The sequence below is a fragment of the Chiloscyllium plagiosum genome, chromosome 24 (genome assembly GCF_004010195.1).
Source record: "Chiloscyllium plagiosum isolate BGI_BamShark_2017 chromosome 24, ASM401019v2, whole genome shotgun sequence".
Classification (NCBI taxonomy): domain Eukaryota; kingdom Metazoa; phylum Chordata; class Chondrichthyes; order Orectolobiformes; family Hemiscylliidae; genus Chiloscyllium; species Chiloscyllium plagiosum.
Window position 1 is genome coordinate 47,665,922 of NC_057733.1, and position 16,520 is coordinate 47,682,441.

At 41.2% G+C, this 16,520-nt stretch overlaps 1 protein-coding gene across 1 annotated transcript in view; it reads right to left on the reverse strand.

The window, feature by feature from the left end:
• Nucleotides 1-7,302: 7,302 nt before the first annotated feature.
• Nucleotides 7,303-16,520, reverse strand: part of p4hb (prolyl 4-hydroxylase, beta polypeptide) — a 32,752-nt gene continuing 23,534 nt past the window's right edge. The window contains exons 5-11 of the mRNA XM_043715016.1: nt 14,466-14,570; nt 13,891-14,016; nt 12,297-12,497; nt 11,142-11,262; nt 10,429-10,610; nt 10,122-10,208; nt 7,303-8,096 (exon numbers count right to left, since the gene is read on the reverse strand). Coding sequence (XP_043570951.1) covers nt 8,010-8,096; nt 10,122-10,208; nt 10,429-10,610; nt 11,142-11,262; nt 12,297-12,497; nt 13,891-14,016; nt 14,466-14,570 — 909 coding nt within the window. The 3' untranslated portion in view covers nt 7,303-8,009. The remainder of the gene's footprint in view (nt 8,097-10,121; nt 10,209-10,428; nt 10,611-11,141; nt 11,263-12,296; nt 12,498-13,890; nt 14,017-14,465; nt 14,571-16,520) is intronic.

The following is a 16,520-nucleotide window of genomic DNA, read 5'->3' on the forward strand; positions in this document are numbered from 1 at the left end:
AGTCAACCACATTGCTGGGGTCTGGGGTCACATGTCCACCTGAGAGGTGTCCTTCACCAAAGACATTAGTGAACCAAATAGGGTTGATGGTCACCATTAGTATTTTAATTCCAAATTCAAATTCCGCCAACTGCTACCCTGGCATTCAAACTAACAGGCTGACACTGAACTGGAAACTTTAACTGTTTCTCTCCACAGATGCTGCCAGACCTGCTGGGTTTCTCCAGCAATTTCAGTTTTTGTCCAGAGCAGTATCTGGGTTGTTAGATTACTAGTCCAGTGGCAAAACTCTATTACATCGTTGCCTCCCCCCTCATTTCTGCTTGTGGTAGACAAATTATCTTACAGGATTCCTACTCTAAAACAGTGACGATAATAACTGCACTGCCTGCAACATGTTTTTGAACTTCAAGGTCATAAAAGGTAGTCAAAGTTAAAATCACACATCATCAGATTATAGTCCAACAGGTTTATTTGGAAGCACTAGCTTTTGGAGCGCTGCTGCTTATAAGGCCTCAAGGAGCAGTGCTCTGAAAGCTAGTGCTTCCAAATAAATCTGTCGGACTATAATCTGGTGTTGTGTCATTTTTAACTTTGTACACCACAGTCCAACACCGGCATCTCCACATAATAAAAGGTAGTAATATTAGTGTACGTTCTGCCTCTTGTGCAGTGGTAGTGTCCCTGTCGTGGAGCCAGGAGGCCCGGGTACAAGCTCTGCCAAATCCAGAGGTATATTACCTTGCATCAGAACAGGTGGATTAAAATTATTAATAAACGCAAGTCTTTTCATATTCTCATACCAAATCCATCTGCTCTTAAGCCTACCAGGATCAACAACTGAATTACATGTAGAGAGACCTTTAGTCCCAGCCTGTTACCATTGGACCAGAGCCCCACCAGTCTGTAAATAAACTCCCGTTTAAGATTTACAGAGGACTTAGCAGCTGACTGATCTGATTGCGGCTTTAACTCCATTTTCTGGTCTGCAATCCATAACCTGCAACTCCACTGTACCATCAAATATGTTCAAATTTAATTTAATACCTCCACTTCCCTTTTGCAGAAAAGAATTCCATTTATTAATAACCAAGAGAGGAAAAGAAATCATCTAATCGGTTTAGAATAAATGGTCTCCCTCTCAAGACAATATCCCTTGATTTTATTCTGTATCAAAAGGGGAAACATCCTCCTAACAATCCCTCAGAATCATACATTTCAATAAGATCATTCTTTCTAAACTCTGATAAGTATAGGTCCAACCTATTTGAACGTTCTAACTGTACAGCTAATTAGAAATATTATTTAGAGCAGGTACTGGAATCCAAGGTAGACAAGCAGGAGGCTGGGAGAACACAGCAAGCCAGGCAGCATCAGGAGGTGGAGAAGTCAACATTTCAGGTGCAACCCTTCTTGGGTACTAGAAATATTATAGTTGGATTACTACAAGGACAAGGTTTGAATGGCAATAACACAGAAACTAATTCAACTTGAGATCAACAAGTGTAAGATTGCATGTCAGACAAAAATAGGTTCACCAAGTTTCATGACCCTCCAAAGTTTCTAGCCACTCTCAGCAGTAGACAAAATCCTTCATTCAGTCAGCGTGAAGTGTCCTCCTCATTGCCCTGATGGGTCAGCAAACAGTCTGCAGGTGGCACTCCCACCTGAGGCAGTAGGTTGTGCCTTCACAGACCACTTCAGAAACTGGAAATCAAAATTCAAGCTCACACCAGCTTGTTGACGTTTGTCCCATCCAGACAAGGTCCAAGATCTCGGGAGTCCCCGGATTGTTCTCTGAGTCAGACCGAAAACAATCCACAGCCATCATTCGGAATTTCCCCCATTATTTATCCCCAAACCAACATCATGAGAGTCATCAATCACAATCTGCTTTAAGAAGTGCAGAAATTCAGCAGGTAAGGCAGCATCTTGTTTTGAGTTAAATAGGGCATGTTTTTGGAAGAAATTAAGAAAATTCTCGAATAATGCAGTAAATGGAAAATATTTTTGGATTGCTCCATGGAGAGCTGGCATTGATTCGATTGGATGAAAGATCTCCTTCTGTTCTGTAAATGATTGGGATAGATCATTGACCCAACTGTCACCTCTCCTGCTCAGTTTAAAAATGTAATTTTTTTTTTAACATTCCTCTTATTTATAGCTATACTCCCCTCTCTGCTCTGAAGCAGGTATACACATGACCTCATCTTCCCAAAAATGCCTGACCCAGCATGGTCTCAGGATTTAGGTTCATTCAGCTCCATCTCATTCCTCACGAATTTGCACGTTCCTCCCTTTACCATCACCAACATCTTTGAATATCACAGTCTTTTCAAAATAAAAATCAACTCTCTCCCGGTTTCATGTAATCGCACCTTCAACATACAAATGTATGACTTTTCAAATCTTTGAAATCTAAAACACAGATTTAATCCACTTCCAGCTCATCTTCCTGATTAGTGTGGGCACCCTTTCCCTTCCAATGGATGGCCTGTACCAGGTCCTGAATGGATTATGCCCAAAACATCAACTCTCCTCTCCTGCTCCGCTTTTCCAGCACAACACTGACTCCAGCAGTTTCAGTCCTCACTTGCTCCTGCTGCATATCTAATCAGTTATTTTACTGCCAGCTTTCCCCCCAAAGATACTGATTCCTAAGCAGGTATAGTACTCATCTGCCTAATAAAAAGCAAGTCTGTCTGCTTTATGGGATTATACAGTACACGTCAACTGCCATGTTTCACAAGCCCACTTCAAACCAATTCATTGACTGTATTGTTGACACATTACATCTCCCCAAGCATCAATGCAAGTTTAAGGCTGTTACTTGCAGGGAAGATCACAACCAAAGGGAACAATAAAGGCATCTTCTGCAGACACGTTAAAGGACGCACTAAGTGAGAACAGGAATAAGATATTGATGGGATTAGATAGAGATCAACTTGAAGCTTTTAACACCACAGACTGGCTGGCCTGCTTTTGTGCTGCAAATTCTGTCCCATCCTAGCAGCTTCCTGGTCACCAATGGACAAGGTTAAATTTAGACTGCTGTCCCCTGCCTGCAGTTTAAGAATTCATGATCTGAAATGCACATGATTAAATTGCTGAGGTGAACTTTTACATTATAATACAAGGAACTACATGTCATATGACTGGGAATACGCAGTATATGGCTCAAGCATGAAGGCCAGGATGCCCATTCTGTCCTATATTCACCGAGACTGAGATCAGTCATGTCAATATATCATTAACAATAACACCAAAGCAAAAAGAGGTTTTAAGCTTACAAAAATTCATTGGAACAATTCCATTGCTCTGGTCAGTTAAGTGATAAAACATATGCTTTAATCAGGAACAGCTTTAGGAAGGGGAAATTCAGGGGTACTTTTTAAAAATGCAGTTTTATTGGATAAAAGTATAATTATAAAACATGGCTGAAAGCAAGTAGTTAGTAACTGGATAACTAGAAGTAAAAACTTGTAGCTATTAGAAAGAACAGGTACTACGAAACAGCTTAAAGCATCTTTGGGTATTTTAAAGGACAAAATAGAGGAATTTGGGATTTGTGTAACTTGCCCTGAATTTTGCTGGCAGCAAACCAGAGAGAATTGGGCGAGGAGTGAGTTCAGGTTGTTTCCCTCAAAAAGAGATGTTAAAACACAATATTTCTTCCTTGTCTACAAATGTTAATGGTAGCGCATCTTTGGGTATTTTAAAGGACAAAATTTGGGATTTGTGTAACTTGCCCTGAATTTTGATGGTAGCAAACCAGAGAGAATTGGGCAAGGAGTGAGTTCAGGTTGTTTCCCTCAAAAAGAGATGTTAAAACACAATATTTCTTCCTTGTCTACAAATGTTAATGGTAGCACAGGTCCAGCATTTATTGCTTGTCCCTAGTTGCCCTTGAGATGGCAGCAGTGAGCTACATTCTTGAACCACTGGTCATCCTGGTGCTGAAAATTGACCCATAATTGCCTTAGTGAGGGAAATTTCAGGATTTTGACCCAGATGCACTGAAACAAGTGATGTATCTCCAAGGCAGGATGGCGAGCGGCTTAGAGGGGAACTTGCAGGTGGTGTTCCCATGTGTCTGCTGCGCTTCTCCAACAGATGGAAGTGACGGTTTTGGAAAGTGCTAACAATTCCAGGTGAATGTCTGCAGTGCATTTCCTAGCTAATACACACTGCTGCGACTAAGCATTGAAGGGAATAGAGTTTTCTGTACTTAGTACCAATCTAGTGTGCTGCTGTCTCCTGGATGGTGTCAAGCTTCAAGTGTTGTTGGAAATGTACCCTTCTAGGCAAGGAGAGGACTCCACACTCACTTGTTCTTGCTGCAGGATTTCTACCCTCTGCCCTGTTAGTGTAGCCAGTAGTGATGGTAAATCTAGTCAACAGCAACTCCCAAGATTTTGACAGTGGGGGAATTTGGTGATGGTAACAGCACTAAAATGTAAATTGGTGGTGGTTAGGTTGCTTTGTACTGGAGGCAGTCATTGCCTGGCACAAACAATACTTGCCATATCAGCACAAACCTGGACATTGCCCAGTTTTTGTTGCATTTGAACATGGACTGCTTCAATATAAGAGTCACAAATGGTGCTGACCATTGTGCAGACATCTCCACTTCTGATCTTATGACAAGGCTGACCATCTACAGCTGCTCAAGCTCCAGAAAGATGCACAGAATTCCAGGTTTAGTACATGGCAACACTTCTATTTAATTTTAAAACACCAATCGCAAGCTGGGAGGTCAAAACAACATGGTGGCACAGTGGTTAGCACTGCTGCCTCAGTGCCAGAGACCCTCAGGTTCAATTCCCACCTGAGGCAACTGTGTGGAGTTTGCACATTCTCCCAGTGTCTGTGTGGGTTCCGTCCAGGTGCTCCGGTTTCCTCCCACAGTCCAAAGATGTGCAGGTTCGGTGAACTGGCCATGGGAAATTGCCCGTAGTGTTCGGTGAAGGGGTAAATGTAGGGGAACTGGTCTGGGTGGGTGGCTCTTCGGAGGGTCGGTGTGGACTTGTTGGGCTTAAGGGCCTGTTTCCATACTAAGTAATCTAATCAAATATCAGAACAGCTAAGTCAGCATGTTTACCTGGATTAGAGGCTCATGTGATTCACATTACCACAAACCAAGCCTTGAGAAGGGAATTTTAAGAGCGCTCAGGATTGTGAAAGAGTTCACCATCAGGTCAGTTTGCCAGCAGCTGAGGGCAAGCCCCAAAGCCCTTTGGTATTCACTTCACAGGGACATGTACAGACTCACAATCCAATCAAATTCATCAACTGGGCCTTTTCAAAGATGGTACTAGATGATTAACCTAGTGCTCAAGGTAGCAGCTCACCACTGCCTTCAAGGACACCTAGGATCAAGAAATAAACAGGTCCAGCCAGCAACAAGAAAATCAAAAAGAGGTTATAGAGTCAGATGTACAGCATGGAAACAGACCATTCGGTGCAACCCGTCCATGCCGACCAGATATCCCAACCCAATCTAGTCCCACCTGCCAGCACCTGGCCCATATCCCTCCAAACCCTTCCTATTCATATACCCATCCAAATGCCTCTCAAATATTGCAATTGTACCAGCCTCCACCACATCCTCTGGCAGCTCATTCCATACATGCACCATCCTCTGCGTGAAAAAGTTGCCCATCTTTCCCCTCACCCTAAACCTATGCCCTCTAGTTCTGGACTCCAACCCCAGGGAAAAGACTTTGCCTATTTATCCTATCCATGCCCCATAATTTTGTAAGCCTCTATAAAGGTCACCCCTCAGCCTCTGATGCTCCAGGCAAAACAGCCGCAGCCTGTTCAGCCTCTCTCTGTAGCTCAGATCCTCCAACCCTGGCAACATCCTTGTAAGTCTTTTCTGAACCCTTTCAAGTTTCACAACATCTTTCCGATAAGGTGACCAGAATTGCATGCAATATGCCAACAGTGGCCTAATCAATGTCCTGTACAGCCGCAACATGACCTCCCAACTCCTGTACTCAATACTCTGACCAATAAAGGAAAGCATACCAAACGCCTTCTTCACTATCCTATCTACCTGCAACTCCACTTTCAACGAGCTATGAACCTGCACTCCAAGGTCTGTTTGTTCAGCAAGACTCCCTAGGACCTATAAGGTTCATTAGAGTCAAGGAGCTGAATCAGATACAGGTAGGTACACTGAAGATAGATTAACAGAAATTAGATGATTTAGCACCCCAAGGTCTAACATTTAAATAGTTAACTATTGCTTGCTTCAGAATGGCTGCTTTCAGCAATAGAAAAAAATTGTCACGTTAACAAGATTTTCCCAGTCAAACATGAGAAACTTAACCCTTGTGGCTCATTTTCCTGACTTTCCCCTTGTTGAAAAAGCAACTTATAGACCAGCATATACATATGCAAAATGGAGAGAGTAATGATTAAACAAGTTCTTGTATGCTAGCCAGGCCAGAGGTATTGGACCTTTACTGTGGACTGGGCAAGGCAAGTGATCTTAAACAGGTGCAGACTAAACTTTCAGATGTTGATGTCCTGTCACCATGTAACCCTAAAACAGTTCTTCACATGGTCTGATACCACCAGGTTTCCATGATGCACTGAAGTCAGATCTTAGACAATCACATCCTCACCCATTATTCAAACACTCATCAACCCTGATCAATTCCCAACTGAAGTACTGTCAAATAAGGGTACCCTTACTGCTGTCCAAACAAGTCAGGATTTAGATAATTTATTCCAACTTAACTTAGATGCCATTCTCAGGTCAGTACAAACTGAGCAGAGAATCCTTGACCAGTTCATTAAGTGGAATCTGTAGGGGTTGGAAGTAATTATGTTTCACTGACCTCCAAACAACTGTGCAAGCTGCTGTGAAGTACAATTAATCTTGGTGCATAGGGAGCAGCCTGGTTTGAACTATGCTGCTCCTGAATAGATCCACCAAATAGAAAGGTGTATCTGAACAAGGTGGGGCAGCCCAGAAAGGAAAGAGCTAGCAAGGTTTAAAGTCGAGATGAGACATTATGGACAGGTCATTCTGAAACACAGCTTGTGGGGTCTACAAATCCAGTACACTGGATTTTAAAGCCCAGTCATGATCAACTTGATGGAGTCAGACTTGCTGAGAGACTGCACTATAAAGACTGCAGGTAGCTAGTTTCTGGAGATTATTCTATTCAATTTGAAAATGGCTGACCAGCAATCCCAACACAACATCTTTAAGATCAACAAGCCTCAATACAAACAAGAATTTTTTTTTTAAAAAATGAGCTAAACAGAATGAAAGGAGAAGTCACAGAATGGAGAAAAAAAAGGTTTAATTTTCCTTTAATTTTATCCTGACCACCAAATCTTTTGCCTCTGTTTAAACAGCTCGGAATGCTCAAAAGAATTGCACAATTCACATATGAAGCTTTGTCACCCCACCCTTCAACTGTTGCATGGTCTCCCCCCACCCCACCCCACCCACCCTTGAGCAAAAACAAAATGTTAATCAGCTTGGATCCAAATTCAAACATCAAAAAGGTTTACTTTGAAACAGAAGTGTCCCTGAAATGCAAAACTAGAAGCCACATCCTTTTAACAATACTGCAGTTGATGGATTTTAATGGCTTGTATATTTCTTCCCCCTGCCCTGCCCCAAAATCAGTGGCCCCTAGTTCAACATTCATCACTTTCTAGGCAACACAGACACTAAGTGAGAGACAACCTTCCATCACTAGTCAAATATGTAATGTTAATACAAACAAGTTTAAAAACCCTGTACAAAAGTACATTACATGAATCAGTAACAAGAAAAAAAGTCCCAAGTGTAGATATCAGTTTGTGGCTTCAAAAATTAAGGATGAAGATCCCTAATAAATTAAGTGATAGCAATCGCACTGTGTGCATTGACAATTGTTTGGATAGTCCCTGGTTTATCAACTCAGAACTTGATGTTAAATATTCCATGTTTACTGTTTGAGTTGTACAAAAAAAAAAAGTAGTGTTTTTGGCTGCAATTATTTTTACAATTCATCTTTAAGATGATCAGCTTCTTCGTCTTCTGATTCTAACTCCTCTGCTTCCTCATCTTCATCAAGATCTTCAAGGTCCTGAGTGAACAGACAGATGCAGGTATTAAGCAGCAGCACCAATTTGTAGAACGAGTTGCTCACAGTATCAGTTCACACATCTTCAGTTGCCTCCCCCCAACCATCATTCCATTTCCAAGAACTGAGTCCCGACCTGCCAAATGCACACAATATTGTCAACTGTTTACTGGCATTCTAGAATGAGAAAGGCATTTGGAGGCATCATATGCTTAAAATAGGATCAATAGCTTAAATCACACCAGTGCCCAAACATGTAATCACAGCCTCTAATGGACTGATCAGACAGCTACACGCTTCAGGTAAAAAACTCTTCCTTCAGCCCGGCCTCATTTTATGGGGCGCGAGAGAGAGCGCGCGAGAGAGAGCGCGCGAGAGAGAGCGCGCGAGAGAGAGAGCGCGAGAGAGAGAGCGCGAGAGAGAGAGCGCGAGAGAGAGCGCGAGAGAGAGCGCGAGAGAGAGCGCGAGAGAGAGCGCGAGAGAGAGAGAATGTGAGCATTGAGGAAGGACAGAGAACCCTAGATGACTTATTCTGTGACCCATCCAATCATTTAGGGTGGCGGTTCCTGAAATGAAGATTGGTTACTCAAATGCAGATTTCAACAGAATAAAGCTCTAGAAAAGCCTGGCAAGCATGTTCTTAATCACTTAGTCCATTGTTTTTGCCAGGGATCTAGATTTTGACTAGATAGTTAAACACCCAATTCCCCTTCAAGTAGGACAATCTCTCTTTCAGGACTACCAGATGCCAGTTTTCCCCCTTAGATGCACTATTGCAATCAATGAGAGTTGGTCATTTCCATCCTATATTACAGCTTTCAAGATGAAAGACGTAATAGAGTCACAGTCATACAGCACAGAAACAGACCCTTCAGTCCAACCAGTCCTTGCCAAACAACCCCAAACTAAACTAGCCCCACCTGCCTGCTCCTGGCCCATATTCCTTCAAACCCCTTCCTATTTGGTGTACTTATCCAAGCCTCTTGTAAAGCTTGCATTGTACTGACATGCACCACTTCCTCAGGAAGTTCATTACACACACAAACCACCCTCAAAAACATTGCTCCTCATTTCTTTAAAAAGTATTTCTCCTGTCACAAAGTGTAGCCCCAATCTTGAAATTCCCACCCTAGGAAAAAACATCTATACACTCGTGAAAAAACATCCCAGCCTCCTTATAACTCAAACCTTCCATTCCTGGCAAATCTCTTCTGAACTCTCTCCAGTTTAATATCCTTCCGGCAACTGGATGACCAGACGGACACAGTATTCAGAGACCTCACTAACGTCTTGTACAACCCGAACATTACGTCCTAACTCCTTAATTCAAAGGGCTGAGTGATGAACACAAGCATGCTAAACTCTTTTAGCCACTTTAGATAACATTAAAGCAGTTAGCAGGGATTTGAAGGCAGCACACTTGACCAGCAAAAGACAAACAACAATGTTAGAGGTGTCAAAGACATACAGCTATTTAAGTTTAAAACTGGTCAACATTTTTTTTTTTTTAAAAAATCAACACCAACATGCACCCGTCCTTCCACTTGATCAGATTTGACTACCAGGAAAGCAACTCTGACTATTCTGGGAAGATCAAATTGTCTAAGGACAAAGGAATGTGGATTGTATTTGTCCAACGGAGGCCAAAAATATACCGAGTGCTTTTAAAAATAGTATTAAGTATATTTAAATACATGTTATTTTCTCCCTCCTAAATCCCTCCAGCTTCCTCACATTTCAGCTCTGAACCATTGTTCAAAGAAATTAACAAGAAGTAGGGTATTACAACATGCTATCCAGATTAGTATTCCCCAATGTAATAAAACCATGTGATGAACAATACGTCCAACTCTAATAGCAGCCAGCATGATCTGGGCAAAAGTGTCACACTGCAGCCACATGTCATTACAGTGAAGCTCACTGCATACCACACTAGAACTAACATCTGAGAACAGCACAAGTTCAATATTACCACCTTCTAGGTCACAGTCAAAACCAGAGTACCTGGCCAGACTGGTTCATACTTACTTCATCAATGGTACCTCCATCCTTTCCTCCACTCTCTACAAATTTGACAAAAGATTCAAGTGTCCTCTCACCATTGAAATCTATAATCTGTAAACAGACATTAAACTTAAGTTAGAGAAATGGTAAGTGTAAATATTCATGTTAAAGACATTTCATCATTATGTTTAACTCAGTAACTGGAGAATCAAATATTTTCAGCATCTCCTGTGAAACAGCAATGCCACGTCTTATTGCAAGTTAAACGTCGAAAATGAAAATATCAGAGCAACAAAACATTGGTCTCAGAGATCTGTGGACCAACACTCACCGTTCGCTCAGAGCTGGCAGGGAAGAATTTGAGTGTGGGGAAACTGTGGATCTTCACAGATTCAATTTCATTGGCAGTGGCATCCATCTTCGCAATTACTATTTTATCATTATCTTTGTACTTTTCTCCCAGAGATTCCCAGATAGGAGCCAGCTGTTTACAGTGACCACACCATGGAGCATCTGTGGCAAAAGAATGTTTTATACCAGTAAGTTACCCCCAGATTGCAGTTCCTGGCACATGGGTTCATGGGCCCATGTAGAATTCATTTCATTACAAACTGTACCTTCCTAAAATCAGAGGGATCTCATCTGGTACCCATAGCACTTTCAGCTTTCCCTGTAGTGACTCTAGATTGATCTTTACTTTGTTATACTTTGTTCAGTTCTGGTCTCCAATTGGAATAGACATTCATCCAATTAGCATGCAAATGAAAGATAGAATAAGGTGTGTGTATTGAATACACTTGACCTCCCTTCTCCAGTCTGGCAAACACCAGTACCAAGGCTGCTGGATCATGGAAGCACAATTATTTCCAATAAAGTCTACTGCAACTCTACTTCAAGGCCTCTTAGGTGTACATGCACTAGTCACCATTTAAATGACTAAATATTACCTTAAAAGATTTGTGTTTTTAAAACTTAAAGAGGTATACTCAAATCAAACAGAAAGGCCAATGAAGAGAACCGCATTGAAGCGCTTGTCACACTTACAGAATTCAATAAAAACATCCTTTGTTTCGTCAAAGGCAACTTCCTCAAAGTTTTTGCCAACAAGAACTTTGACCGCTTCTTTGTCCCAGTCTTCAGGAACATCTTGGCTCATGAGATGAGGCTACAGGAGTCAAAGCAAAAAAAAACCTTGAAGTTTTCAGTTCCAGGATAGTCACTGCTACGTTTGATGTTAAGTATTTGACAGTGAAAATGTTTAAATTGCTACCAGTGTTTGTATTTTTCAGATGAAGCACATTTAAGTACTTCTGACCGATAGGTAATACATGCCATCAGGAGGACAGTCCCCATCATAATTAAACCTGTGTGGCATCTGGCATGGAGTTGTGCATTCAACTTCAGAATAAAGATAAAGCAAAGCATTAGCTAGCTTTTATCCTCAACACTAAATGGCCTCCACATCCAGTGATAAGTTTCACTTACAACATTTTGGTACATATGTTCTACTCTAACCCTATAAAATAATCAGCCTAGTTCACTTGATATTTCCAGTTTGATTTGATTTCCTCCATTATAAATCCAAACATCAAGGCTACAGTTCACAGTCCACCTAATTAAACTCTCAGTGTCTACATAATTAGCAAGTACTTCACCAGGCTTTTATGAACCGTCCTCAGCTTTACAAGCCCTCTACACTCACTAGTCTCAACACCCTCACACCCCTTCACCAATCATCTACTTGCTATATCACACTGGCTAGGTAGGGAAATGGAGTACTATCCACAAGTGTAAATTAATGCAACTGAAAAATGGAACACTGCATTACTATCAAATAAAGATGATACTCACTTGAGCACAGTAGAAGTCTGCCAATATCTACAACATGCATCCCAGTGCACGATTAGTACTATCATAAAGGGCAAAAACGAAGACAAAAACAGAGCTCTAATACAACTACTCCCCAAATGGCATCCAGCCAAGCAGCTTACACTGCCCCAGAAGGGCATTCACACACTTTCATCTCAAACCACGAGCATATTCTTCAATTCCTTTCTCCCTGGTGCCTAGACTCCCCTTACCTGGTCAGCACTATCCACGATTCACCTCCGGTTACCAACATTCTTAAAGAAAACTACACAGTTTATAAAACAGGCTTCCACAGACAGACAGTACCTGGTGATTTGAAAGATGTCTCACCTTCAATTTCCCTTCCAAAAACTGGTTGCAGAACATTTTGACATTGTCTACAGTGATGTCCTTGCTCTCTGGCTTGTATTTGGTCATCTCCTCCTCAAGGGTGATGAGGCGAATGGCTGGGCATTCCTCTTTCTTCAAACCAAAGAACTCCAGAACCCGCTGGTTGTCCTCGACTTCACTGTCAATGTAGATGAAGAGGATCTGGTGGGAGAGTTGTGAAGGGGCAGATTCATTTGAAAGATCAAAAGGAGCTGCTTCAAACATGGGGACGGAAAGATCCTTAAAACCTAGTTATTAAGTGACAGTCATTCCCCCAAATCCAGAGATATAAACATTAATTCATATCAAATTTGGTTTCTGTATATCAGGGTGGGATTTAGTACCTGGACACTCAAGCAGCCCATGGTTAACAAGAGACAAGAAAGCACTTTACTTCATCGTTAATCATCCACTACAAAAGCAATGCACGAAGATAAAGGAATACAATTGGGTCTTAGTGACAAATAGCACCCCAATATCTAATTCATGGCCAGTGTATATTAACTAGAATATTCCTTAAGGATTTAAAGTAGAAAATGACAAATGCAAATGTAGAAAATGGGACATAAGCAAAGTCTGGGATCATGTTGCTAAACAGCTGGAGAGTCAGCAAGTCCACTTGTGTTTCTGATGCTAAGTTAGAAACACAGTCTATAGTGTTGCAATAATGCAAGTCCAGATGAATCAGTTGCTTTGAGGATTGAGCTAACTTATAGAGCACTCAGATGATATTAACCGAACCTGATCAAAAAGGAACATAATCTAAATTCAAATGTTACGTAAACTAAGTCAGATGAAGGCAGGCAGTTAGGGTTCAGATTACAAGTACCACACAGTGGTATGGGAAAAGGGCACAAAAAAAAAAAAAGTTGTGACTGGGGTGCAGTGCATGGACTGGAGAGGAGATCCCATTTGCAAGGTATGCTGCTTGTAGTAGAGAAAGATTGGAGGTCATAGTATTTTCAGTGGCAGCTTGATGAAGCTAGCTGGTTGATAAAATTAAAATCATGGTTTCGCTCCTAAACATCCTGGATTTAAATTTCAGCCAATGCTGTTGATGGCCCCTCACCACTGGAGACAAACAAACATTCACCCTTAGCAAATCCCTTCAGTTGTAAATACTCTTCATTCTAAATTCCAGAGAACAAGCCAGTTATCAGTGTAACCCCTTCATACTTTATCATGGTGAATCTGCTCAATACAGAAGCAGCCTGATACCAAAAAAAATGGAAGATCGTGGAAGTTAATCATTAGTTGTTCGCTTGAATGTCAGATCAATCGAGATTACAACCAAAATTCCATTTGCTTCAGATGACATGTGTCTAAGCAGTGCATTAGCCACTAAATCACCACTCCAATCCAAAGTGGATGGCTTCAACTTCAGATAAGATTAAATGGGAAAGAACTCTAATTAGACCAGAATAGAGATATAGTTAGGAGATATACACAGGCTTTCCATTTTCATTAATGGAATTTTGATATTTAAGCCACGGGTTAAAACTTCACCATAATTATGTCTGATCTAGAAAAGATCAATGTCAAAGCATGCACTTACTTTGCCCTTGAAGCTCTCCGCTGCTTTCTTGAAATTGTTCAAATTTTCTTCAAAGCTTGATGAACTCTTGGGGATGAACAGCAGCATATGGGTCTTGATATCACCACCAAAGATCTTTGGTGCAGACTGCAAGAAAACATCATTCGTGAATGAACTTTCACCCAAATTGTTGCAAAACTGTTTTTACCAGCATGCTCCCCCAACATTAATACTTCACAGCATTGTGTTAATGTCCATTTGAAGTACAAAGGTGGGTCAAGCTGCAAGTCTGTGTGAAGTGACATCTTCCCAACAGCTAATTGCTGCAACACAATTATAGTACATTAATATACAGTCACCCACTTTAAAACAACATGCTATTATACACAATGGCAGCAAGAGGTTGGCAAGAGATTGTCAATTGTGCCAACTTACAAGATTTGTTCACATCTCATTCAAGGCACTATACATATTCCCTCAACATACAGTGAGAAAAATCAACAGTGCCATTGCTAATCCATAGATTTTTAATCCATAGATTTAGGAGGGATCACACTGAGCACCCAGTTCCCAAAAATAACCAGATGTTTTTGTACCTGCTCAGTGAATTCAATAACTAGAGGCAGTTGGTTGCTCCTAATAAATTCAATTATATTCTCCTTTGTAACTTCACCATCATAGATATTACGACCTTCATCGAACTGAAACAGAAGTAACATTTAAACATCAGTTTAAAAAATTCAATAACCACTGAAACACTTTACATACAGAGAAAGCGGCCATTTTATTACACAATGTCCAACTATAAAATCACACTGTGGCCAGTTTTGGCCTCCTTATTTCAAGATGTAAAGCAGAGGTTATTGAAAGGAAGTTGACCAGCTTGATACATTGAATGTTCACCTGGAAAATAATCTAAATGTGGAGCCTGCCACCCAGGGAGCACAAAACTAAAATGAATGCATTTGAGAAGCTCAAAAAGCACACCATGGAGAAGGTTATAAAACATACATTGCAGACAGTTAGTGGGCAGGAAAGTTTGGGGAGCATAAACAGCAGTGAGGACAATTAGGTGAATGGCCTGATTCTGCATTGATAACTTTAATTTGCCTCCTGTACAAAGCCTCATCCATCTAGGACGACCCTTTAGACAGATCCCAGTTTTGTCCTGAGGCAGGGAGTAAAAACATACCAGGAAAGCTGAGACCAACTCAGCTGCAATTAGAAATATCACATCGGCATTACAACCCCAGTTCCATTAACACCAGCTCATAGATAGATAGATAGATATAGTCATCCAGTAGTCACTGAGTCCCCAATTTAGAAGGAAATTATGGACATCATCTTCCTGCCTGCGCATTAAGTCATGCTTAAGGCGTACCTCCCATCAGGAAGTGTGAAATTACACACATGAGATCAGGTTTAGCAGTAGAAAGCACTAAATGAGGCTTGCACCATATCAAAGCTAAAAATAAAAGCTTGATACCTCTTTATAATTTATGCAATTAAGCTTTTAAAGAAAAGCTCCAGTCACCTTACTTTCCCTTTCGAGAGAGGATGGACAATCTCTCAGATTTGGAATTCCTACAACTAGCAGACTACACAGCAACAGTATCTAGGAAGTCTGAAGGCCACTAGTGACAAGTGAAAGGTTATTCCAGCATTCTGCCTACGTGCATCACTTCACATCAAGACAGCAGACAAGTTCTTCAAGTCTCCTAATCCTTTAAACTCAATACCCCATGGTTTGTGGCTGCTCAACACAGACTGACAAAAATAAACTACTTAAAAAAAAAAGTAAAACTTTTGCACATCTCCAGTGCACACAGCATAACTGTAATTGTGGTATCTCACCCATTGAAAATACCAGTGCTGAGCCAGAATTTCATTCTTTCCCGCACACCACAAAAATCCAGAGTTACATGCTCTTCTTTGTTAGCACAGCTAGAAGATCATGAAGCATTTCCCACTCAGGAAGGGCTTAAAACAAAAGTGAAAGTGTTGTTACTTGTTGATAGTGTTGAAATGTAAAGAAATTATTAACATTAGTAACAGGAAATTAAATGCAACTGGTTTCATTTCCCCTTTTAAAGTTTTGTGCTTTGCTTAAGATGATCATCCTTTCTGACTCAGCATTCAGTTTGAAGCCCACATTCTAAATCTGTACATCTAGTGGGATGGACTGGTGACAAGTGGATCAAACTAGTTTAAACACATGGGATCATGATCTTAAGTTAGCACTGCTCATCCCCACCTCCCCATGAAACTTAAAACCGTAACTGGAAATGGTCACTTAGAACTGAAAGCACAGCCAAATCTCAAAGGCCACACACACTGTACGTGAGTGCAGGGAATTACATGATAATCCTGTGCTTGAACTGGGACTGTCAAGACCCAACATCCAAAGCACAACAGGATTAGATTCCCTACAGTGTGGAAACAGGCCTTCAGCCCAATAAGTCCACACTGACACTGAAGAGTAACCCACCCACACATTTCACTGCATTTACCGAATCCAGGTCCGTGGTGCTGAGAGAACAGCAGTGCGAGCCAGAGCCACCGTGCCACCCACAGCAAAAGAATGAAGTGACATTAAATTCCAAATCATTTCCCAACATCTGCTTAGCAGAAAATAATACTTTGATCCCTGC